General features: G+C 47.4%; 1 protein-coding gene across 5 annotated transcripts in view; it reads left to right on the top strand.

Annotated features, from left to right (window-relative positions):
- VPS35L (VPS35 endosomal protein sorting factor like) overlaps positions 1 to 26,366 on the top strand; it is a 121,406-nt gene that overhangs the window by 8,050 nt on the left and 86,990 nt on the right. For 4 of the 5 annotated variants that reach the window (XM_058286359.2, XM_071211312.1, XM_058286360.2 and 1 more), the window contains 7 exons: positions 406 to 505; positions 2,298 to 2,465; positions 4,840 to 4,962; positions 6,453 to 6,477; positions 9,722 to 9,798; positions 12,827 to 12,955; positions 20,097 to 20,181. In XM_058286359.2, the coding sequence (XP_058142342.1) occupies positions 406 to 505; positions 2,298 to 2,465; positions 4,840 to 4,962; positions 6,453 to 6,477; positions 9,722 to 9,798; positions 12,827 to 12,955; positions 20,097 to 20,181 (707 nt within the window). Of the gene's footprint in view, positions 1 to 405; positions 506 to 2,297; positions 2,466 to 4,839; positions 4,963 to 5,288; positions 5,433 to 6,316; positions 6,478 to 9,721; positions 9,799 to 12,826; positions 12,956 to 20,096; positions 20,182 to 26,366 lie in introns of all 5 variants that reach the window. The other variant, XM_071211313.1, reaches the window with a different exon arrangement.

Genomic DNA, 26,366 nt, shown 5'->3' with positions numbered 1-26,366 from the left:
GCCCTTCCCCAAAGTCCTGGCTCTGTGAGCAACCCCAGACTCTTCATTTGTCTCCCCAGCCCCGTGAGAGTCCCTCGAGGCCCTTTGGCTTTTCAGCCTCCTGGCAGCTGCCCTCTGCTGGCTCCAGCCTCTCGTCCCCTGCCCAGAATCGACAAAGGCCTTGAGAGGGAAAGCTGGGTGAGAGAAGTCAGTTCCACCTAGGGAACTTTCCTTTGTTCTCATATCCATGATGGCCCCACAAGTCCAGTAGGCCTTGGCAGCTCTTTATGCTTTCAAGCCAGTAAAAAAATTTTGTTGGCATTGGTAGGAATATTGTTCCTCTATAAACTACCTCGGCATCAGGAAGTTTTTAGTGTTTCATGGACCCCTACCAACCACTTGGTATCTTATTTTGGTGTTCACCAGGCATTCCAGAAATAGGAACTACAAAGCTGAATTTGCGTCATGCCGACTGGAGACCGTGCCATTGGAGTTTGGGGACTATCACCCACTGAAACCCATAACTGTAAGTTTTGTCAAGGGCCCCTCGAAATGGTATTCTCATTCAATGAAGTAACCGCCAGTATTCCTGGGTCTTTTTGGTTGGCCTCGACCACAACCATTTTCACTCCCCCTTTCTCATTAGTCAGGCAGTCACAGTATGGGATGACCTTGCTCCTCATATGGATGTTTAAACAAAATATGTCCTGCTTCTTGTTTATGTGGCATATATTGTGTCACTCTAATTACCATTAGATGCTGTCTACTATATCTACTGTGGCATCTTTTTTTTTTTTCTTCCTAGTATAGCATTTTAGTCTATTAGGAAATTTATTTAAGAAGAGAAAAATAGGCAGGCAAGAGACCTTGGTGGTCCATCTCTTTATTTGCAAGAAATAGAAACTATGTGGTTGTCGTAATGAGGTGGAGATGTGCTTGACAGATAGATCAATGCCAGTGGACTGGAAGGATATAAAGTTTCTTAAAGGCAGAAGACATGAGAAAATACAAAGATGGTTACAGCTTCCCAGGTCCCCTACAGCCCCCCATGGGCTTACAGGGCTGTGGCCGACCTCACCAGTGTATTAGTTATATTTTTAGGACTTCACTTTCCAGAAGAGCTGCAGCAGCTCCAGCCTTTCATCCTGCTAGTTGCGCAGCACGGACAGCCAGGAGATTCTCTTCTCCGATCGTTTTTGAATCCTCAGCTGGTTTATGTGTCCTTCTCTGAACCAGCCCTGGTGACCAGGGACATAGAATATGCTGACTGATCGGACTAGGTCTCATGCCCACCCCGAGACCTGGGAGCAGAGTCTGCCCCACTGTGCCTGCAGGACCTGAGTGTTGGGGAGGCTTCTTGCCCACAGATGTTTGGAGTATTGAGACTGGGAGAGAGAAGAACAGGTGCTGAACAGATAAAAGCAGCAGGTGGCGCCAGTGTTAGGTGCTTTTCTCTAGCCTTCATTTGGATATGTCCCTCCATTCTTCTCTCTGCTTCTCTCTCTCTTTGCAGATTGCCTTTCTCTGCTTCTCTGTACAAAGCGTCCAGGACCACTGGGCCCTGAGCTTTCACAGGTTCCTCATTTAAAGGAGTGCAGTCTAACTACCTCCTCTGACCACTGATCTTAAATTCCCAGAAGGAGACTCCAGTCTGGGCCTCTTTGCTCAGGGCTTCACCCCTGGTCTTGTCCTTGGAAGTCAGGGGTTGGTGGGGACCAGTGGTCCAAACGTGGCTTTGCGGATGCTCCTTACCTCCTTCCCAGATACGTACCCCAGTAGGTGGGAGTGGGCCACGTTCTCCAGAAAGAAAGGAGTTTGGACGTTCATGCTCCGTGGAAATGAGATGGCCGTGCGGAGCCGCCGAGACTGTTCAGAGCTCGTGACCTGGTGACCTTCAGTATCCTGGGTCACTCCCCTGCCTGGGCCTTGGCTTCCCTGCCAGCCACCTGAAGACCTTACCGAAATGCAGATCCCGATGCAGTAGGTCCCGGGCGGGGTCTGAGAGTCTACATTTTTAATAAGCTCACGGGTGATGCCGATGCTGCCTGTCCAGGGCCACAGTCTGAGCCCAAAGCCTTGTAGGAAGGCAGCTGCGTCACCTTCTCGTACACCCTCATAGCCCTGGCCCTTCCTTCCTGCCTGCCTTCCTCACCAGCTGGGACTCTGAGTCACGCCACTGTGTCACCCACAAAAATAAGCATCCCAAGTAAGACTGTTGCAGACGACTGGTCCCTGCAGCAATGGGGTGAGAGAGAGGAACCCACTGAGTGTTCTGCAGTAGGAGACTTCCCTTTGGCCTCCGCACATTTTCCCAACAGGTCACAGAATCGAGGACAAAGAAGGTGAGCCGGAAAGGAAGCACTTCTTCCACGTCCTCCTCCTCCTCCAGCTCCGCCGTGGACCCGCTGAGCAGCGTCCTGGATGGGACTGACCCCCTCTCCATGTTTGCAGCCACGGCCGACCCTGCAGCCAGCGCAGCTGCCATGGTAACAGGCCCTGACCTGGAGTCAGTCCGCTCGGTGGCGGTTCTGCGGGTGCAGGGATGGGTGCTTGCTTTTGGGTTTTAGATCGCATAAGTAATGCACAGGTGCATTCTGGTTATCACAAATGAAATAATACAGACTTCCCCAGGGGACAGTTTATAGGGTATGACCCAGCTGGTGAGAGGCTGGGGTAGGTCCTGGAAGTCTGTCCCTCCCTCCCTCCCTCGCTCTCTCCCTCCCTTCTTCCTTCCCTCCTTCCCTCCCTTCCTCCTTCTCTTCCTCCTTGTGTCTCTGACCCTCTTTCACACTTCCTCTCTCTCTCCCTTCCCTACTCCCTTCCTCCCTCCCTCTCTCTCCCTATTTCCCTTTCTCTCTTCATCTTCTTTCTTCCCTTCCTTCCTCTTTTTCACCCCCTCTTTCCCTCTCTCTTTTCCTATCTCCCTCCCCCCACCCTCTCCCTTTCTCTCACTGTCATTCTCTCTTTTTCCCTCTCTTTCTTTTAAACTGTATTCTTTAATTTCATTGCTTTGGATTTATTTTTATACAGTTATATACTTTAGTCACTAATTTAAAAAAAATTTTTTTTCTATTAGAAAAAATATTTTTTAAAGGAGGTACCAGGGATTGAACCTGAGACCTCATACATGCAAAGCAGGTGCTCAACCAGTGAGCTACACCTATTCTGCATTCACTAGTTTTTGATGTGAAAGAGTCAGACACTACAGGTAAAATTCCACTGACCCCTTGTTCGCTTCTGCTTCTGTCTGTGTTATCAGCATAATGTGGATTTTTCCATCGCTTTTTTCTTGTATTACATAGATATTTATGACAGTAATGTCTGAGCATTTACATGCCTGTTCCTACACAAAAAGTGACAAGAACAACAGGAATAGGAGCAGCTCGTTGTGTGGCTTGTGATCTTAGGAGAAAGGCATTATAGTCCTCATTAAAAAAAATTTTTTTTGAAGATACTCAGATTACATAAATGTTACATAAAAAAATGTAGGGGATTCCCAATATGCTGCACTCCCTCCCCCTCTCACACTTTCCCACATTAACAACATCCTTCATTAGTGTGGTACGTTTGTTACAGTTGATGAACACGTATTAGAGCATTGCCACTAAATATGGATCATAGCTTACACTGGAGTCCACACTCTTGCCTACATAATTTTTTAAGTTGTGACAGGATATCTACTTGCCTGTATCTGTCATTGCAGCATCTTTCAGGACAATCTAGTGTCCCAAAAATTAACCCGTATTACACCTGTTTTTCCCTCTCCCTCCCCTCAGAACCTCTGGAGGCCACTGCCTCCACATCAGTGGTAGAAGTTCTTCCATTGCTAGAATCACAGTAAGTCTATAGTAGAACACCAGCAAGTCTACTCTAGCCAGTCGTCCTTTTCCAACCCGGAGGGGACTTAGATCCCATGGGGCAGATGGGTGGGACTACCTTGCTTGTGGTTGCAGAGTCTCTCTGTTCCTTGGGATGGCTATAGTCCATCATCACTTCCTTGTTAGTTGTCCTGGGTAAGATAATCATCATCTAAAGAGGCAGACATGGAGTAGAGATGTTAGTCACATCCAAGCTGGGGTTCACACGCAGGTGTTCTAACCTGATGGCCCGTGCCTGCTCTTAACCATCATTCTTTGCTGCATCACATACATTTATTTACTTTTTTACATAAATGCAATTGAACTGTAGCTCTACTTCTGCAGCTTGCTTTTTTAAAAAACTTGACTAGATATCTTGAAGAATTTTTCATATTAGTACTTACAGAATAAGTTTGTGATTTTGAATGGCTGTATAGTATTCTCTAGAATGCTGGTAACATCTCGAGCCAGTCTCCTACTGATGGACATATAGGTTGTTGCTGCTTTTTCACTCGTGCAAACCAGTGCTCATGGTCTTCCTTAAACATGCGTGTATTTTTGTGCATATATGGAAGGATTTCTGAGGCTAGCTTTCTAGAAGATCATTAAAGGGCTAAGAAGGAGGTTTTGATGGCTACCAAGTCGACCTCTTAAAAGGCTTTACCAATTTATATTCCCACCAGCAGTGTTTATGAGTGCCGGTTTCCCTGCATCCTTGCTGCCCTGGGTATTATCAATCCTTTTAACTCTTTACTAATCTGATAGTTGAGAAACGGTCTCTTTCACTTTGCCTTTTGTTGATTCTTATATATTTGAGCGTCTTTTGATATATTGACTGGCCATTTGGGATGGAATGCCCTGAAAAATATCTTTTTGTCATTGCAAACTTTTACACAGATCTGTTTTATTCCACAGTGAGGGGCTGCCTGCTTTCTGCTTGTACATTTTTTTTTTAAGATAAAAACTATGTTGCTGCTGAAGAGATTGTCTTGTTCTTCCTCAGGACAGCTCCAGAAGGAAACGGGACAGAGACGAGAACTCCATTGTAGGATCCGATTTCGAGCCGTGGTCCAGCAAACGGGGTGAAATCCTTGCCCGGTACACCACCACCGAAAAGCTTTCTATCGTGAGTAGCAGTAGACTTTGCTCCCGGTGTCACTTTGAGATTGAGTGGTAATTCCTCTCTGTCAGAGGTCTGCTTCTCCTGGGCTTTTTGAGTTTCACTTATGCCAGTGTTACTTGGGAGGAAAAAGTGCTGATTGGTCTCCGGAAAACTGAGTCAGGGACATGGCACCGTTCCGAGAAAGACGTGGAGCAGTGGAGTCCCATCTCTGGGGGAGCTTTGAGCTGTGAAGTGAGGCGCACGCCACCTTGGAGGAGGCCAGGCCAGGCCGGGGCTTGGCAAGTCCCACCCAGCTGGTTTCAGCCAAGGCTGTTTGCTGTTTCTTGCAGCTGCCACTAGGTGGAGCAGTCGGCTCGTGTGGGGACAGGCCTGAAATCTGAGGCTTCCCCTCTACTTGGCAGGCTACGCACGGGAGGAAAAGCTCAGGATTGCTGAGACCTGCCAAGGGAACAGCCAGTCCCTGCCTCTTTTAGGTAGGTTTAGGTTCAGTTGCTTAAAACCTCCCTAATGGCATAAAACAAGAGTGAAGTATATCTCTGAAAAGTCTCGAGATGGACCGTCCAGGACTGGCACAGCAGCTCCCTCGTCATCAGGGATCTGACTCTTTATGTCTTACTGTTCTGCCAAGTCAAAGAGAAGGAAAGGGGGAGAGAAGGGTGTACCTCCTCCCATGTGAGGAGACTCCCCGACATTTCCAGTTACATAGAATTGTCTTGAGGGTAGTCATAGCTGTACGCAGATGCGAGGGAAGCTGAAACGTGTAGACTTCCATCGTGGGTGACAGTGTGCCCAGCTAAGAATTGGGGCTGTGACTAGGGCGAGTTGGTGCAGGAGGTTGGCAACGAGGAGGCTTGCATGGCGCCTCTCGTTACCTTCCCGCTGGCCTCAACGCTTGTTGAGCAGAATGTCAGGCAGGATTGCTGGGCTGTTGACATATTTTTCTTATTTTTTCCCTGAGTGCATAGAGTTAACTTAGAGCAATGATTTTCAGCCAGGAGGGTCCCCCCCCCCACCGCCCCGCCACCCCGGGGATATTTAGCAATGTCTGGAGATGTTTTTTTTGGTTGTCACAGCTGTTGGGGAAAACTCAAGGGAGTAGAGGCCAGAGATGTGACCAGACATCCTTCAATGCTCCAGACAGCCCCACAACAAAGAATTTTCCAATTCAAAATGTCATTAGTACCAAGATTGAGCAACCCTGATTTAGAGTCTGTTAAATGCTTCTGTCATATCAGAAATTTTGCTGTTTGTTGGCTCATGTTGAGAACCTTGACTTGAGTAGAAATTTCTAATTTCCAGTAGTTTTTGGTGACCTGTATTTTCCTTCTTTGACTACATATTTCTGTCTTTCATTTAGATAAGTAAATGGCATTTTGGAAAATGATGGACCATATTGCCTTACTACTAGTTGAGTAATAATTTAAGTACATGTTTTTTAAATCATAAAATCCAGTAAATATTTTAAAAAATTAATGTATCTTATGTCTCTGCAGAATCTGTTTATGGGATCTGAAAAAGGTAAGTTTTCTTGTTGTTGTTACTGTTTTGATGGAAGAATTCTCCCACTACCTTTAATATAGTTTCGCAAAGGAGGAAAATGTATGTGCTATTCAGTTTTTCTTTTTAATTAAGGTAAAGCTATTTTCTGGATTGTGTGTAGACATAGAAAACTTGAGAACACACTTAGAGAACAAATGTAATTAAGATCAAAGAGGCTACTAGGAATAAAACATACGTTTCCACAGGATGGAGGAATAAAATATGGATTAGAGTGGATTTACTGATATTCTGCTATGGAACTATTATGACTAGTAGTGGAAGTAATTGTAGCATTGGTGTGGAGTAGTTGCTGGGGGCAGGGAGAGGGAGGAAGAGATGTGATAATGGGGGCATTTTCGGGACGTGGAGTTGTTCTAAGTGATGTTGCAGGGGCAGATGCTGGACGTTATATATCCTGCCATAACCGCTGGGTGGACTGGGGGGAGTGTGAACTCGATGTGGACTGTTGTCCATGTGATGCAGCCGTGCTCCAGGGTGTGTTCGCCGTGTGCAGTGCGAGTGCCATGGTGGTGGGGGGTTGTTGATGTGGGGAGAGTGGGGTGAGGGGGAGTGGGGGGTATATGGGAACCTCTTATATTTTTTGAGTGTAACATTAAAAAAAATAAATAAAGGGGAAAAAAACAAAAACAAAAAAACCCCATAAGCTTACATATGATTTTAGAGTTATAAAAGAATTGTCTCCCCCATCTAAGCGTCTCTCCCTCCAGCCAGCTGCATTTCTCCCTTTGGAGATCCTTTCCTTTATCTTAAGCCTTTGTCCCTTAAAAATAAGTTTTTATATTCTAAAACTAAGGAAAAAACAGAGACAAGGCAAAAAAGGGCAAATTATTTGAAAACTCCATTGCTTCGGTAGTTGTTAGTCATGAAATAATTGCAGCATGTTCTCAACTGATCACAGACACATCTGTGAGTCAGCACAGCGGTTTTCAGTTTTCTCTGCCAGGACACTAGGTCAGAAGGAAGCCTTGGGCCAGGGTGTCTCAAACTGGCTGAGTGTCAGGATCACTCGGGGAACTTTTATACAAGTGCAGATCGCTGGGCCTCGATGTATCGAATCACTCTAGAAGCCCGGGATCTGACAATTCCTGTTCGGAACCTCGAGGTTTGGGAGCCACTGCCCGAGCTCACGTTCCACTAGGGTGCAGAGTGGCACAGCTGTGGTTCATGGGCGTATCCCTGGTGTGGCAGCTGCAACTGTCCCATTCTTTGCAGTGTGAGAAATCAAAAGGAGTGGGTATAACATTGAGTGACTCCAAACCACAAAGAAAGTGTATCACACCATTGCCCATCCACCAGTTTGGACTGATCTAAAAGACCATGGATACCACGTGTTGGTGAGAATATGAAACAGCAGTAGCTCTCATTCGCTGCCGGTGGGAGTGTTGCATAGCACAACCGCTTTGTAAAAATGCTTCTGCATTATCTGTTAACAATGAAACTGAGCCCACCCTTTGACCCAGCAATTTCACTGCTAGGATATACCCTAGATCAGGGATTGGCAAACTGTATCCCACAGCCAAGTCCAGTTTGCTGTCTGTTTTTGTAAATAAAGTTTTATTGGAACACAGCTACACCCATATGTTTGCGTATTGTCTGTCGCCGTTTTTGTGCAACAGCAGAGTTGAGTAGCTGCAGTAGGGACCCTGTGGCCCGAAAGGCTTAAACTAGTTGTATCTGGCCATTTGTCAGCCCTGCTCTGGCTCTGTGCTTCTTAAGCCTGAACCAAGGACTAGCAGCATTGCCATTTCCTGAATGCTTACTAGAGATGCAGACTCTCAGACCCCACCCCAGGCTTACTGCAACGGAATCTGTACACATCTGTAAGTGATTCATATAAAAGCTCACACAGCGCTGCCCTAGGGAAATCCATGCATTTATGAGTCAGGACATGCACAGAAACGATCACAGCATTGCTCATAATAGCCCCAAGCAAGAACCAACGCAAATGTCCACTGACAGTAGGATGAAGAAATTGTTATATATCCATACAAGGGAAAATTCTAAACAGCCATGACAATGAGTGAACTCTAGCTACATGCAGCCATGTGGGTGAAGTTCATGGACATTACTGCAAGGGAAAGAAGTGAGACAATCTGCGACTTAGTGGTGGTCACAAAGGTTTTATAATTTCTTGTTAAATGTTTTATGTCCTTTCTGTATATGGTATGTTTCAAAATTAAGGAAAAGATAGAGACAAGGGGAAAAAAGGCAAATTACTTGGAAAACGTCCTCACTTTAGTATTTGTTAGTGATTAAAGAATTGGCCACGGGCGCTCAGCCGGTCCTGGACACATTTGTGAGTCAGCACGAGCGCCGAGAACCAGCGCCTTCAAAGAGCAGCAGCTTTCATTGCCTGGGAGTGGGTTTGGTCGGGAAGGTCAAGGGCCTGGCTGGCTGTGAGCCGCACGGACCTCAGGATGGGGGCAGAAACCCCTTCAGATGGGGGAAGGGTCCTGAAACGGGCGGTAGCAAGGGCAGCAGCTGCCTCGACAGGTCCCCTTGCCCTGCGGCTGGCCCTGCATCCGGGAGGCCGTCCCTTCATTCCTCCCCGCCAGCCCCTGCCGATGGAAAGAGCTGTGCTGGCAGATGCTGGGAGGAGGCACAGTTAGTCCTGTTTGCTCGGAGAGAGGGCTTTGAAGCCCCAGTGTTTCCACCTCAGAGCAGACAGTGAGATGGTTGTTTTGTTAGTACAAGGGCACAACAATTCTGCACTGTAGTGTGAGCGTGAGTGGGCCCTTTGTTCAGGGAAAACAAATAAATGACGGATGTTTGGCATCCTTCTCTGGACCGGCTTTCTCTATGAATAAACAAATGAGACAGCGAAGAGTTTGTAAATGCCGAACGCCGTGGTTAACCTTTTTGAGGCTGGCCCACTCTACTCCCCAGAGGAACTTCTAAATGGAAATGCCTTCTATGGAGCTTTTTTTAAAAAAAAGATTGATTTTCTTTCTTTATTTCTACCCACTCCCCCATCGTCCCCACTCGCTGTCCGCTCTGCGTGTCTATTTGTTGTGTGCTCGTCTTTTTAGGAGGCACTGGGAACCGAACCCAGGACCTTCCCTATAGAGCTTTGATTCCATAGGGAAGCTGCTTTTATTGTCTTAGAGTTTCCTTAAACAAAATACAGTTTCCTGCCATCTTTATTCGTTCCGTGGCATCACACAGAAAAGCCACCTGTGTGATATGAATCTCTTCTATTTAGGCAAAACCGGGGCTGCCACGTCCGCGATGTCGGAGAAGGTCCGGACCAGGCTAGAGGAGCTGGACGACTTTGAGGAGGTGGGCATGGGAAGGGGTGATGCTGTCCCCTCTTCTGCCAAGCGTGCTCAGGGGCTCTGAGTAATTCCCAAGCACCCGTACCCCCTTTGCCCTAGGAAGCCTGCACCCTGTGTCTGGCCCTCCTGAGGCACTGACACGGGCCAGGGAAGGACGCCAGCACTGCAGTTGGACCAGCTCATGGGAGCCTGACTTGGGCTGGTTTCCTGAAGGCGGCTCTTGTCATCGTGATGCCCGAGCAGACCCAGGTCGTCTGGGGACAGGGCCTAATGGTACAAGCCAACCAGACTCATCTCCCTGGGCCGCTACCTGGTGCAGGATGAAAATGAGACCTTGCCACAAAGGCCACGCACGGCCGCTGTGGCGGCTGCCTGAAGCCCACAGGAGTCTTAAGTGGCCTGCACCTGCCTTGTAAAAACTGGACACTTTGTGTTCTGCATCGACTGGAATTTGCACCATCCAGGGTGCCCCAGTCCTCCCTGCCCAATTATGTCGTGGCCATGACCCGCCTGGGCCCCGACGGCAGTTGAGTTTGCATCCTCTGGAGTGTCCTTTAGGGAGGCAGGGTGGACGGTTGGTAAGAGGACAGACTGGAGCCAGGTGGTCTGGGTTTGAAGCCTGCTCTACCGTTTGGAAATTCTGTGATTTGAGGCATGGTGCTTAACCACCTGTGCCTCAGTTTACTTACCTGTGAAATGGGGGTGATAAACCATCCTAACTCATAGGGTTGTTACAGGGATTAAATGAGTTAATGTGGATGAAGTGCTGGGAACAGCGGCCAGCACGCGGTGCGTCCTCTCTGAGTGTTGGCTGCTGTCACCCTCTCATTCTGAGCCTGGAGTCTTCTGCTCGCCTTGGGCATTTGCCTTTCCTGTGCCTCTCTCCTCATACAGAAAAAGGGGGTGATGAATAGTTGTGGGAATGGAATGAAGATGCTTTGAAAACCACAGAGGGTCATCCAGGTGACAGTTGCCGTTTCTCTGCTCTGTATCTTGCCCCGTGGGTCAAGGATCCTTCCAGCTCTGAGACCAGAGCTGCTGGGTGCGGTGCAGAGCCCAGTGTTGTCCAATTCAGAAGCAAAGCCTTTTAGCGCATCAGAGTGCCTCAGCCTGCGTAGTGTCAGCCAGCCTTGGCTGGTGATAAGGCAATTGCTGAGGGTTTTAATCAAGCAACGCTCTTTAGTTTTTAAGTATCTGAAAGTCACTTGAGCTGGCACTCAGTTGACAATGGGGACTTTATTGGAAGGAAGCAGGGCACTACCCAAGACCCAAGAGCACATGGCTGGGAACCAGCAACTGAAAAACCAGCTGCCCTCTCTGTCTCTTTCTTTTGGGTCCACACAGCCTCTTGCTCCTGATTCTCTTTGCTCTCTTGTTCTCCTTCCTTTTTCTTGACAGCCTGGTTTCCTTGCTTCTCCCTGCCCACAGCAGCCCCTTAGCTCAGGTTTACGTATCATGTAAGTCAGGGTAAGGCTGGGCCTTGCTGTGGTAACAAAGAAACTTTCCTGTCTCAGCGGCTTAAGAGAACCAAAGTTTATTTCTTGCTCACACCACACATCCAGGGTGGGTGACAGACACACCACCGTCTCCGCATTTGGCTTCCCAGGTTGTCAGGGCAGCGCTGGAGGGAGGGTCACTCCTCACCGCCTCAGCCTGGAAGGGCACTCGCACCCTGTTCACAGCCCCTTGGCCTGATCCAGTCCCGCAGCTCCAACTGCTGCACAGGGACCGTGAAGTCTCCAGCTCCCCCGTCCTCCTGGCTCAATTGACCACTTAGGGTCAGCCCAGACTTCCTGAGCCTGGTCCTCTTACGTCTTTAACAAGTAGTTCTTCACTTTTCATTGCAGGGAATGCTTGTTAAAAAAGATTTGGGGAGCGGATGTGGCTCAAGCAGTTGAGCGCCCACCTACCACATGGGAGGTCATGGGTTTGGTCCCTGGTCCCGCCTGAAAAAAATAAAAACAAACAACAAGCAAAACAAATGATAAAACCTACTCAGGGACGCCAGTGTGGCTCAGTGGTTGAGTGCTGCCTACCCACATATGGGATCCCTGGGTACTCAAAAAAAAACATTTGGTTTTGGTTTCTGGTCTCCTCACTTGCGTTTGTGTGCCCCTCCCTCCCGTGAGCTGTGTAAGCAGCAGGCTTGCCAATAGCTAAGGATGACTGAGTGCTTTCTACGGGCCAGGGACCATGCTAAGTTTTCAGATACTTCATTACTTCTCGTAGTCTTTCTCTCTCCACCTGTTTTTGTTGTGCTCTCCCCCCGCCCCAGCCCAGTTTACACCTGTCGGCCACCGCCACCTCAAGCCTCACGTCCCCCCGGAAGCCATTGTCTCCCCGCCCCACCCCCAGCCTAGAGCACATTCCTTTGTTGCCATATTTCTTTCATTCTAACGGGAACCTTTTTTCCTCTACATTTTAATGTCTCTGAAATTGGGTTGTATCTCGGCAGTTGCTGCTTGTCAGAGATGAGCATTTATTTCTCCCTTGGTGGCTTATGAAGCTGTGGGGCTTCTTACAGAGGGTGCCCCTGGTAGAACTCCTTCCTTCCAAACATTGATCTCAGCTTGTGCTGACGTCCATCTCTTCCTTGGGACCCTAAGCTCCGTTAGTACAGCAGTAAGTATTTCTGCTCACCTCTGTACCTCCACCACCTCACGCCTGCCTGGCGTGCAGGAGGCCCCGTGTGCCTACTTGTTGAATGAGTTCAGTCCTGTTATCCCCATTTCCAGATGAGGATCAGGGAGGAAAGCAACTTGCCCAGAATCACGCAGCTAGTAAGTGGCTCTGCTGGAAGCTAGCTTAGGTCTGCCTTACCTCCAGGCCACTGCACTTGGCTCACCTTTGAAGAAAGCCCAAAAAACCTCTTAGATCGCTAGACAAATGCTGTCAATCCTGGTGGGAGAAATGAAGAAAATTCAGGAACCGAAGCCGAGCCAATACTCAGCACTCTTCATGGCGGGGCAGGGAGTAGTGGTCAAACAATGTTTTTCCTGCTGTGCCTCTACCTTCCTTCCTTCTGCCCACAGGGATCCCAGAAGGAGCTGCTGAACTTGACTCAACAGGACTACGTGAACCGCATAGAGGAGCTCAACCAGTCGCTGAAGGACGCCTGGGCCTCGGACCAGAAAGTGAAGGCTCTAAAAATAGTCATCCAGGTCAGGTCTATGAGTTTTTCCCAGAATTTTCTCTGTAAAAATCCTTTGCTCATGATTAGGGTTTTCACAGGCCTGCCCTAAGGGTCTTTCCCTCTTTCTGTCACCTGTTCCATTTTCACATACTTCCTGTGAAAGACCATGATTCTTTATGGGTTGGCTAGTCCTAGGGCCATTATGTGCAGCTGTGCAGGTTGTGTACTGCACAAGTCCAGGAAGCTCCTTTTACCCTAGAGGACAGTGTTGATCATGCTTCCTGGGGTTGTGCAGTGCAGTGGACATAGTTATGATATGTACAGGCTAAAGAGTGAGCAACTTTTTTCCTGGGGTTTCCTTGACCAGATTGGCTTTATATCTTTGGGTCTAATGGCTGTGTGTCCCTGATATATCCATTTTGAGGCATATTTTGCAGAATTATGTGGCAAGGAAAACATGTTTAAAATGTTGAGGTACATTTGTTAAACTGTCAGATCTTGGGTCATAAGAGCAAATTCTCTAAAGAAAAGGGTTTACTTTATTTCCTGATCCTTACAATCATCTTATTGTGGCAAAAGAGGCTCTGCAGCATAGTGTAAAATAAATAATTCAAGCATTATCATTGTCAGAGTGGAGTTAATGAAGCGTTTCTGACCAGCCATTTTTGTTCAGAAGGCCACATCCCGTTCTCATTCAGTATCACGATAATGTGACGCTTGTTTTCTCACCTGTTTCTTTTGAGGGTGGGTTAGGAGAGTCTGGGAGCCTTTATACCGGATACTCAAAGTTATTTTAAGGTGATCCCAAAAGACAGACCCAGCCTGTTTCCCTTCAATCACTGTTGTTAGTTTAGAAAGTAAATCTTCCTGGAAAAGGGCCCTCTCTTCCTGGGTGCATATGACACAGATTGCTTACAGGGGAGCCCGAGTGAGAAGACATCTGAACTAACAAGCGTTTCTTCAAAATATTTCTATTGGCAATATCCCAAAGATTATTGCCATGCAGCACTGCAACTTCTGAGAGCTTTATGTCTGGGTGAGGTTTGATTCAGGGCTTTTCAAGGAAAATAACCGTGGGAGTGTTTCAGTAACTCCACATCTGCTTAATAGTAATTACTCTTTTTTCAGTGTACTTTGAAGTCTGCCTTTTTTATCCAGGAAGGATAGTCAAGGTGCAGCGTATGGAAAAATAAGCACCATTCACTTTACTTGCTTTGAAATAAGGTGCTTTTATTTTGATTTTTTGCTCTCTTTGTGAGTTCTGCAGTTTGATTGTGATATATATATTTTTATGTACCATAAAAGTCACCCATTGTCAGTGTACCGTTGAGTGGTTTTTAGTAAACTGTTACATTGAACAAACATCCCACAATCCAATGTTAGAACATATTCTTAATCCCCCCAAAATTCCCTCAAGCCTGTTTGCAGTCATATCCCAGTCCCAGGCATCACTGATCTGCTTTCTGACTTTATAAATTGCCTTTCCTGAAATTTCATGTAAATGGATCATTCAATATATAATCTTTTGTATCTCACTTCTAAGCTTAGCATATTGTTTTCAAGGTCCATCCATGTGGTAGTATGTTAGTTCTTTGCTCCCTTTTTTTTTTTTTTCCTTAATAGTATTCTATCGTATGAATAGCTACATTTTTATTTAACTATTCACAAATTGATGGACATTTGGGTTATTTCTACTTTCAGGTTATTATAAATAATGTCACTGTGATCATTTGGAAATATTCATGAAAACATGTTTTCATTTCTTTTGGATAGATTATTAGGAATTGCTAGGTTAAGTGGTAAGTTTGCGGTTAACCGTTTAAGACACTGCCAAACTGTTTTCCAATATGGCTGTACCATTTCACCTTCCCACCAGCAATGTATGAGTTCTAGTTCCTCGACATCCTTACCTTTCTTTTTTGATTATAGCCGTTCTTATACATATGTAGTGGTATCTCACTGTAGTTTTATTTTTATTTGCATTTCCATAATGACTAATAATGTTGAGCATCTTTTTCCTATATTACTGGCCATTTGTTTATCTTCTTTGGTGATATGTCTATTCAAGACTTGCTCATTTTTAAAATCAGATTTAATTTGTGTTCTTACTGAGTTGTAACAGTTTTTTAGATATTCTCGAGTCAAGTCCTTTGTCAAATATATGATTTACAAGTATTTTCTCCCAGTCTGTAGCTTGTCTCTTCACTTTTATGACAATCATGTCTTTTTATTTTTATTTTTATTTTTCATTTCTCCCCACCCCTTCGTTGTTTGCACTTGCTGTGTCTGTTGTATTCCTTGTTTCTTTAGGAGGCACTGGGAACCAAACATGGGACCTCTGATGTGGGAGGGAAGCACCTGATCACTTGAGCCGCCTTCTTTCCCTGCTTTGTTCTTTCTCTCATTATGTTTTCCTTCTTGTGTCTCTTGTTGTGTCATCTTATTGTGTCAGCTTGCCACACCTGCCTGTCACGTCAGCTCTGGCTTGTCTTCTTTAGGAGGCAGCAGGAATCCCACTCCCTGCTTTGTTGTGTCATTATATTTTTCTTTTTGTGTCTCTTGTTGCGTCAGTTTGTTGTGTCAGCTTGCCGTACCTGCTTTCTGTCCTCTTTAGGAGGCACCAGGAACTGAACCAGGGACCTCGCATGTGGTAGGTGGGAGCTCAATTGCTTGAGCCACATCTGCTTCCCAGCAGTGTCTTTTGAAGTGCAAATGTTTTTAATTTTAATGAAGTCCACTTTATCAGTTGTCTCTGTTCTTGATCATGCTTTTGGAGTTACATCAAGGAACTCTTGGCCTAACCCAAGGTGATGAGGATTTTTCTCTTATGTTCTCTTCTAGAACTTTTATGGTTTTAGCTCTTACGCTTAGTGCTGTGGTCCATTTGAATTTATTTTTGTATGTGATTTGAGGTAAGAGCATAATGTTTGTTTTGTTTTTTGCATGTGGATATCTAATTGTCCTAGCATCATTTGTGGATGACTGTTGTTTCCTACTGAATTTTTTTGATACCTTTGTCAAAAATCAGTTGGCCCTAAATGTAAGAGTTTATTTGTGGGCTCTTATCTCTGTTTCTGTTGATCTGTATGCCTATCTTTATACCAGTAACACCATGTCTTGATTACTGTAGCTTTCTAATAAGTTTTGAAATTGGGTATTGTCTTTTCTTGTTTTTCAAAATTGTTTTACTATTCTCAGTCCTTTGCATTTTCATATAAATTTTATAATTGACATGTCAATTTCTACCAAAAAAAACCTGATGAAATTTTGATAGGGATTGTGCTGAATCTCTAGATTGGAAAGAATTGTGATTCATTTTAACAATAGGATTCTTCTGATGCATAAATTGTCTATCATTTATTCCATTGACAGGCATCTGTTTCTCTCCTCTTGTTTTTCATTATTAAGAATGATGTGGCTTGGAACACTCTCAGACGCATCTCCTGGTGTCACGTCAGGTGTTTCTCCAGATGAGGGCACGTGCCTAAGAGGGGAATTGTTCAGTTATAGGGTAACGTGCCTCTTTCGCCTTCTCAGATCATGCACGGTTTCTTTCCAAAGCAGCTGTGCCAGCATACGCACGTGGAGGCAAGGGGAGAATGAGGGTTGCTGTTACTCAGCATCTGACCAACACTTCGTGTGGGCAGACTTTTGGTTTTAATTTTTCCAACTTAGGCAGTAATAAAATCATATTGTGGTTTTCCTTTGCATTTCCCTGATACCTCATGCGATGGAGCATCTTTTCACATGCTTATTGGCCACTAGGCTTTCCTCTTCTGTAAAATGTCTTTTGTTGATTCCTTTTACTCATTTTTCTATTATGTTGCTTTTACTTTTCTTATTTATTTTGAGGACTTTTTCATAAGTTCTGGGAACAAATTGTCCTCTCACTTTTTAGATGTTGTCTTAGTTTGCCAAAGGGCTGCCCATGCAAAGTACCAGAAATGTGTTGACTTTTATAAAGGCTATTTATTTGGGGTAAAAGCTTACAATCCCAAGGCTGTGAAACGTCCAACTCAAGCACTAGAAGAGGTGCTTTCTCACCAAAGTCAGCTGCCCGTGTTGAAGCACAGTGGCGGGAAGTCTCTGCCTGGTCTCTGCTTTTCCCTCTGGTTTCCCGGGGTTCAGCCGCTCTGCTTCTTCCCAGTTTCGGCCGCAAGCTGGGATAGGCCTTGTGTCTTTCCGGCCCTCTTGCATCAGTCTCGGCTGTTCTCCCTCTCTTCCCAAGTTCAGCTGTAAGCTATCAGGCAAATAGCAGGGCGTGAGCTACTCTGTGGGCCCAGCCTCTTGGGGGCTGTGTGCTTAAGCAGTCCTCTGCCTCACATGGCAGAATAAAAAATGTGCTGATTCCCCTTTCCCTCCTCTGTCTGTGAGTGTTTAGATCAGACCCAGCAAGGGGTCATGCCTCACTGATGGAGTCCAGTGAACAGCCCTCCAACAGTCTTAACAGGTAATCTAATCAAAGACCCCACAAACAAAATGAAGGCAGTCAAAGGGTGTCTCACCCAGAGGAACAGATTAGTTTACAAACATAATCTTTCTCTTTTTGGGATTTATAAAATAATCTCAAAGTGCCACAGAGATCTTGTTGGCTTCCTGCCTCTCGTCTTCGTTTTTCCATTCAACCAGCCAGCCAGTCATTCGTTCTTAATACTCAGCCACCGCTCATCTCAGTTTAGCCATTTGTTCTGTTTATTCATGTATTTCTTAAACATCCAGCTTAATTTTAGAGACCTCTTAGTTCCCCTCTAAAATACTGCTTATTGTAAATAAATTAAAAACAACGTTTCAGTATTTGTTCAACAATAAGTTTCATTGCACATATTTCAGGCAAAGTATTTTATCAGTCAGTGGCACAATAAATGTTTACAGTGGTTCTCAACCTTGGCTCCACGGTAGAATCACTTAGAGCTTTAAAAAATGGTCATGTCCAAGTTGCATCCCAGACCAATTTAATTAGAATCTCGGGGACTAGGGGCAGGGGGAGGAATGGACTCAGGAGTCATTCTTTTACAGAACTCTACAGATAATTCTGAAACTGAGAACAGATGGTTTATAGAATGCTTCCTACATTCAGGGCTCTCTGCAAATTGGGGCTAGCACTCATCCAGTGTTGGCCAAGTTAGTTTGTGAGCAGTGTTCACCTGGAGCCCTTGTTACAAATACTGATTCCTAAGTGTCTCCAGTGTAGATTTTGACCAGTAGGTTTCATAAAGAGCTGGAATTCTGTATTTCTAAAGAGCACCCCACCTGATTCTTAACAGACACAGTTAGGAAACTACATCAAAGCTTGAGAAGCTATGGAATCTTTGGAATAGCAGTCTAGAAGGTAACTTCAGTGGATAAGATTATTAAAGCTTTAACTTGGAATTTTAAAAAAGTCCTGTTTCCTGTTATCCTTTATAAAATATACATTCTCTGAAGCCGGCCTGGGATAAATTCCATGCACAGATGTTGGGGAAGCACCAGCTGTGTTGAATTTGAAATCTTCTGTTTTCGTGCTCTCTCTAAACTCACCAGTGGATAGTAACTCATCTCAGAGAGGCTCTTGTTAGGAACTTGGGAGATGTCATTTCCCTAGGAACCAAGATCTGTGTATTGTAAAGACTCTCTAGGACTCAGAATTGTTTGTTTTTTTCCAGCCTGAAATCTCTTGGGGAATTGTTGAAGTTGGATGCCTCGTGAAGGTCATATGAAAAACGCAAAGCAAGGTGTCGGGAAATGGAATTCCACATACATCCAGTTGCCACATTTGGTGTCAGCACCATTGTTTTCACAGCTTACATTTTTTCCTCCCAAATAACATTTGGGCCATAAGAGGATGTTTCCTAAGTCAGCCAAGCTGTTGACTTTGAGGCATGCAATGCACGGAAATCCGTGGTGAATCTGACAGTTTAGATATTGAGTAACAACGCCAAACTGAAAACACGTGTCAGTCCCCTTGTGATGTGGCGAAGTTCTAGCTCTCCATTCCTTGCATGTTGGAAGTTCATGTTAAAGAATCTTTTTGAAATGTTCAAGAATTTTTATTTTAACATGATAATTCTCTAGCTGAGGATGGGCTGTTGGAATGATAAAATATGGCAAAGTTATTTAGTCCCTCTTGCTGACCTTTGAATTTGTAAAAATTTCAGGGCGTTAAATTTGGTTTTTCAAAGTAGAAATAGCTTTTTTTTTGTTTCTGATGATTTAGGATGACTTAATCTGGTGTTTTGGGGGCCATGAGTGTAGGTGCAGCCTTCTTCTAAGGGTGCTGATCCTTGGGTGATGGAGTAGGGATTGGACAGTTCTCTGCAAAACTGGAATGTTCTCAGAATTGAAGATGAGAGTGGTTCAAGAAACACATGTACTCTTGGAAGCTTGTCACGTTTCCTTTTAGAGGGAAATTTGGAATGAGTACAAATGACAGATGTTGGTTTAAGAAACTTTGAGGATTAGCTTCTGGGCTCATTTAATAGAAAAGAATGCTGAAGAATCCAGACCATCTTGAATTAGACCAGGGGAAACCTGGAAAGCAGCGCGGGTAAAGGTGGTAGTCCTCAAGGACACTGATGGGAGTGGCATCACTCATTTCTCCCCGTGACTTTGAGTCCTGACCTTGGTTTAGGGTATGAGCAAGATTTTCCAAGAGTGAGGTGCTAGTGCTTTTCCTTAAGAAGCAGATGTGGGAAGCAGATGTGGCTCAAGCTATTGAGCTCCTGCCTACCACATGGGAGGTCCTGGGTTTGGTTCTTCATGCCTCCTAAAGAAGATGAGCACGACAACGAGCTGATGCAATAAGAGACACAAGGAGGAAAACATAATGAGAGACCAACAAAGCAGGGAGCAGAGGTGGCTCAAGTGATTAGGTGCCTCCCTCCCACATGGGAGGTCTCAGGTTTGGTTCCTGGTGCCTCCTAAAAGGAAGATGAGCACACAACGAACAGACAGAGAGCTCAAACAGTGAGAGGGTGGGGAGAAATAAATAAAATAAATATATTTTAAAAAAAGTTCTGTGGTGAAGGAGCCTTTGTCGAAAGGTGGTTTTCTATCCCCATTGTCTAGCACAGAGCTTGGCACATGGGAAATGTTTGCACTTTTTGTAGAAGTCATTCGTTTTCAAGGTCTGGAGGGTCCCCGCCATGTCAGGCACTACCGAGTGAATTTTCTTCTTTTTCCTCTCTTTCTAGTGTTCAAAGCTTCTTTCAGACACAAGCGTCATTCAGTTCTACCCAAGCAAATTTGTCCTCATCACCGACATTCTTGACACATTTGGTAAGTATCCGTCCTCCTCACTCTGGGTGCAGGGAATAGGTTTGCTTTGCCAGGAGTCGGTGGTAGAGCTGCTTTGCGTTGGGCGCTGTTGCGGGGTTAATGACTGGGTCTGTGACGGGGGAGCTGGTTTCTTCCACCCCACTGACAAGGATGCCGTCGCTGAAAGCACCTTTCGCTCTTTCCCTAACCCCCCGAGAGGCTGGGAGAGCGAGCGCGTGCCGTGGGGCAGGCCGGGCACCCTCACCCTGCTGCCCTCCCTCGTCCTTTGCCGCCTCACAGCCCTGAGCTCCCTGTGCTCGGAACTGTACCTACCGTCGCTGCCCGGCCCCTGCCTCCCTCAGGGGGCCTCGTCTCAGGGGCCCAAATTGGAAACCCGAGTCTCATTTGCATAAAACCCCATGTCCATTCCCTCCCCAGGCTCTCTCAGTGCGGCCTCCTAAATGGCTCTCAGCTGTGTCCGTTCTTCTGCCTTCACCACAGAAACCTTAGTCACAGCCACAGTCCTTAGTATCACACCTGGATACCTGTCAGGTGCCTGAGGTCCTCCCGCGTCGCTGGGGCTGCCCCTCATCCCCTCGCACGCCGCAGGCAGGGTTGCCGCTGGGCGCCCTGGGACCTACCTGGAGCCCCCCCGGAGGAGCAGGAGGTCCCTGTGCTGCTTGGCGGGGGTTGGCTGAGCCATAAAATTGTGCCATTCCCGCCCAAATTGTGCAGCCCTCCAGGCTGGACCGGTGTTCAGCAGTGAGGTACCCCACACGAACCAGGAAGTACCATGCGCATCAGAACGGAGATCCTGCAGTATCAGAGAGAGACCAGTGGGCTCTTGTCTGTACCCCATTGAAAGGTCCCATGTGTCCAGGGGAAAATATCAATCAGACAGACCTATTTAGTTCTGTGCATCCCAGTTCTGTCCAGGACACCAGGGGTCTGAGTGTATTAGCTAGAACAAGTGCCAGGAAACCTAAGTCATACTGACCTTAGAAGAGGGATATTTATTGGTATATGCTGCATAGTTGAGGGGTAGTTCCAGCTTCAGGCACAGCCTGATCCAGGAACTCAGTATCTTTAGGAACTTATCTCTAGTACTTCCCCTTGGGTTGACTTCAATCGTAGGCTCCACAGGGTGGCTTCAGCTTCTGTCAGCTTTATTGCTGGTGGTGTGAGGGCAAGAGAGGAGCTTTCTCTGAGAATTCCAACAAAGTCCTAGAATTCCATCTCATTGGCTTGGCTTGGATCCCATGTCAACCTCTGAGCCAGGTGTGAGAACCAGAGGATGGAATATGCTAATTCTGCAGGCCTAGAAAAGGAAAAGGGCAGTGCTGCTGCGAGGAGAAAGGGGGACAGATGCTAAATGGGCAAAAGGAGATGTCCTCACCAGAGTGGGGCCTGTCGCTTCAGATGGCCCCGAGAGGGCGCCACCCCTCAACTAGGCACTGGGGGTGTGCCGGGAAGCAAACGAGACACAAATCTCTGCCTTTGTGGCAGTTAGGTTTCCCCAAGAGAGCATTTACAGACAGTACATAGACCCCATGGTGTGGGCGTGCTATGGAGGAAATGACAGAATAGCGTGGGGTGGGGGGACTGGGCGCCTGGGCCGCGGGGACGCTGGGTGGGAGGCTGGCATGGCACAGCAGGTCAGAGGTGATGGTGGTGTGGACATGGGCGGCCGGGGAGATGGGGGCAGGTGGGGAGTGGAGGGTGCGTCAGGCGCTCCAGAGAGACAGCGAACCCCGCGCTGCTCTGGCCTCCCTCGGGACCGAGGTGTCGGTCGGGGGGAGGCCGGTGGCGGAGCCTGGGTCTCATGGCACCTCGGCCTCGCGGGGCGTGAACCTGCTGGCCCCGCCCGCCCCCCAGCCTCCCGCAAGTGCCTGTTTCGTACAGGCGGCAGCACCAAGTGCGATCCAGTTTCTGCCCCGCGGGCCTGGCCGGGTCCTGTGCTCTCACCCTGCGAGGCCTGGGAGCAGCCGCTCCGCCCGCCCCTCCTGCGGGTGCCTGTGCGGGCGCAGAGGCCGCCGTCCTTGCTGCATCCCAGAAACTCGCTGGGCCGGGAGTTGGGATAAGAGGGACAAACCCTCTACACACTGTTCTTGGGCCAGACTCTGTTCTCCATGCTTTACAGATAGTCCCTTTGTCTTTGCAAGGGTCTTGTGAAGTAGGCCTGTTATGAGCCCCGTTTTATAGTTAGGGGAACGGGGCACAGAGAGGTAAAGCAGCTTGCCCAAGGTCATGCCAGTGGTGCGGGGCAGGGCTGGCACTCTGATTTGGGTCTTTCTGCAGGCCAGGCACCTGCTATATTCCTCTCATACTTTGCTCAAGGGGGAAGTTTCGTTCTCTGTGAAAATGACAAATGTGTCTACTTGGACCCACCAGTGTCGCCTCTGGGAATTCATCCCATTCGTAATAACAGAAGACTGGAAACAACCCAAGTGGCCATCAGTAGGCGACGAGTTAAGAAAATCATAGTGCCTCTGTGCAGTGCAGCGCTCTGCGGCTCCGAGGAAAAGGCAGCTGCATCTACACGGAGAGGGAGCGCTCCGGGGTGTGTTGCTGTGCTGGGGATTGAATCGGGCCCATGTAGGCGAGTCCACACCCGTGGGGACGCTGGGTGGGAGGACCTTTTGAGGACGTTGTCATCAGCTCTGGGTGGCCACACCGCATCAGGATGGCTCTGAAACCCTGTGACTGGAGGCGTCTTCAGAGGAAGTTCTCACAGTCAGAGCTGCCGGAGCCGCACGGACAGTAAGGAAAAAAGTCAAAACGCACAACAGTGTTCAGAGTTTATTATTTTTTGAGTAAGAGAGGAAGAAAGATGTGAATTCCTGTTTGTATTCACTTGCGTTTGCCTAGAGAAACATCGGAAGGCAGCCCAAGTTCAGGGGGTGGGCGGGCGGAGGCTGCGAGGCTTTCCTCAGCACCTTCTGCTGACTTTGAACCTTGAGCCGTGGGAATGTTTCACCCCTTCACAGCCAGACATTCCCACCAAGTACCTGCTTTCAGCGCTCTCTGAAGTCCCCTCTCCCCCTTCCCTGCCATGGAAGTGTGTTCGCCCGGATGGATGCCGTTGTTGGGCTCTGCTGGGAATAATAATCCCCAGTCTGCAGGCACTTGAGTTGATTTAGCTCTGCTTCGGGGCCAGTGAGCACTCCCCACTTTCTGAAAAGGAGTGGGCCCCCGCCTCGCTCGGGCCGGGGTCTGGAGCGCCATGGTCCCCCTTGCGTGCACTGCCATTCCTCTCGGCCTGGTCGGTCAGGGCCTGACGTGTAGCTGGCTTTTGGCCCGATTGACAGGAGGGGTGGGAGCATCTTGCTCAGCAGGGTCGGAGGCCGCCGCGGAGCATCTGCAGGGACCACGTGCTGGCTGGGGCTTCCGAGGGCTGTTTGCTAGCTGCACTGAGCCAGACGGGGGGCCCTGGAGTCTGCCTGCCTGGGGCCAGCCTGGCTCCCCCACTTCAGAGCTGTGTGTACTTGAGCCTTAGGTTCTTCACCTGTAAGATGGGAGTAACAGACCCTGTCCTCAAGGGTTTTTGGAGAGAACTAAGTGAGAGAATGCATGGGAAGCATGATGTTTTTTCTCTTACCAGAGCTGCCTGGTGGGACCAGAGTAAACGGTTTTGAACAGAGCTTGACTTAGAGTGTGCAGACAACATTATCATCGTCATTTACTTATGTCACTGTCCTTGATTTATAAGAAAACACATCAGGACAGGAAAAAGATTTAGAATCTGGTCAGGTGTCTACAAACAGTTGTCCACTAGCTTAACAAAAGAAAAATACACTAACCAAGCTCATTTGGCCCAAAATGATTTTGCGGTTCAAGGCCCTTGATATTATGGAGGTGAAATATAAAGATGGTTATTTTGTGGTTCTTTGCTTAAGAAAGCTTGTTTTAGAGAAGTGGCAAAGAAGTGAAGGCGTTTCGTGCTCCCAAGTCCACTTGGCGCCTCGTGGGAGGGGAGAAGTTAAGCCTCCACGCAGCATGGTCTGGTGAGGTTGAATTTTCCGCAGTGTGGAGTTGGCCCGTGTGGTCATTGTGGGGAGACCTCTCTGCATCTGGCATGGCTGGGTGGGGAGCCATGACCCCACGGAATGAAGGCCCTTCCTGCCAGGTGTTCTCCGAGGCTTCCAGAACCCCTGTATTGAATCAATGGTTTAGAGCGACAGTTCTCAGCCACAGCTGCACATTGAAATCACAGGGGAGCTCGAAAAACTCCCACTGCCCAAGTGGCACCCCAGACCCTCTGTCAGAACCCCTGAGGATGAACACAGCACAAGCACATTATGCAGCACCCCAGGCTCGAGCCGTGTTTGCGCACCCCTGGCTTGAGGGAGGAGGAAGGCCCATCTCTGCTTCCGGAGACCCCACGCCTGCCTGGTGTCTCACACACAAGGAAGATTTTAGCTTAGAGACCCACCGGCGCCTGCCTGAATCAGTGGCTCTCGCACTTGAGTGTGTCTAAGAATGACCCAGCGAGCTTATTAAAAATTCAGCTTCCAAGTCCTCACCCCCAGCAGTTCTTTTTCAGTAGCTCAGAGATGGCTGCCCTGAAGGTGCATTTTGAATAAACATCTCTAGGTGGTTGCAGTACCCACACTCGGAGAGGCCCCCGGAGGGCACCTGCCAGCCTGCCCGGCCTCCTCTGCCTAACTCTTAGTACTGTGTCACTTCTTGACCGTGTCATTTGGTCCTAAGTTCTTTTGCCAAAAACAGTCTTTATAACTTCCCTCTTTTCCCATGTACTGCCCTGAACAATGGGTTTATGAAGGAAAAGAAAAGAATCAGGGAAACGGATGTGGCTCAACTGATAGAGCATCCGCCTACCATATGGGAGGTTCAGGGTTCAAACCCAGGGCCTCCTGGCCTGTGTGATGAGCTGGCCCACGTGCAGTGCTGATGCGTGCAAGGAGTGTTGTGCCAAGCACGGGTGACCCCCATGTGGAGAAGCCCCACACGCAAAGAATGTGCCCTGCATTGAGCCACCCCGTGCGAAAAAAGCACAGCCTGCCCAGAAGTGGCACTGCACATACAAGAGCTGATGCAGCAAGGTGACACAACAAAAAGAGACAGATTCCTGGTACTGCTGAGAATGCAAGCAGACACAGAAGAACACAGCAAATGGACACAGAGCAGACAACGGGGGGTGGGGGTGATGGACGGAGAGAAATAAATAATAAAAAAATAAATCTCTGAAGAAAAGAAGAATCATGTAAATGGAGGAAAATGCTTTTGACAGTGAAGCATTTTGCTTTTTACAGTGATTTGGAAGAGTCCAGAAAAAGAACAACTGTCATTTTTATGCCCTGATTATTGATAACCTCTTTCAAACTACGTACACAGGATAAATGAAGGGGTTTTTTGGTGCTAGATCAGGGGTCAACAGGCCAAATCCAGCCTACCCACCTGCTTTATTTTTTTCTTGCCCACCTATTTTTGAAAATAAAGTTTTGCTAAGACCCAGCAAGGCCCATTCGTTTACGTGTCCTGTGGCAGCTGCCCAGGGAGAGTTGAGTCATTACGTCAGTCGCCTGTGACCTAAAATATGTTTCCCCATCCATCCTTCAACTATTTTTTGAATACTACGACGTGCCTGGCCCTGTTGTAGGTACTGGGGCTACATCAGTGAACAAAACAGATACAAATCTCTGCCCTTGGGGAGCTCACATTCAAGTTGAATCTCAAATTCCAGTGCTTCTAGGGACAGGCAGGTCATGTAAACGAGGGAAACAGGTGAGTGATGAGACAATAGGGGGCAGTGGAGACTGTGGCAAACTAGAGAGTATCCGTACCATTTCAAGGGTTCACGGTTACCTTGTAGGAATATAGACCCATTTTGGGAAGGGAGGGCATGTCTTATGTGAAGAAGCTGGAAATTTGGTTTTCATGTGACTTCTCCCAATATTTACCTATTATTAACTAATTCAGAATATGTTAAAACACCTTCAGGGCCACTGCAGCGTGGGCAAAAGGAAATGGGTTGTGGTGGGGCTGGGAAACTGCCCATTTGCAGCCTCTGGCCTAGAATATAGTGCTGACCATTCTTGGTTGAGTGAGTAGAGATGCCTGAGACTCCTCTGGCAATGTGTTTCAGCTCAGAATCTACAGGATAGAACAATCACTTCCCAGCCTCTCTCAGTGGAAAGTCAAAGTCTCTTGTATTCAAGACAAAAGCAAAAGAAACTATATTTAAA

The sequence above is a fragment of the Dasypus novemcinctus genome, chromosome 23, assembly GCF_030445035.2.
Source record: "Dasypus novemcinctus isolate mDasNov1 chromosome 23, mDasNov1.1.hap2, whole genome shotgun sequence".
Lineage (NCBI taxonomy): Eukaryota > Metazoa > Chordata > Mammalia > Cingulata > Dasypodidae > Dasypus > Dasypus novemcinctus.
This window is presented reverse-complemented; position numbering and strand designations above follow the sequence as displayed.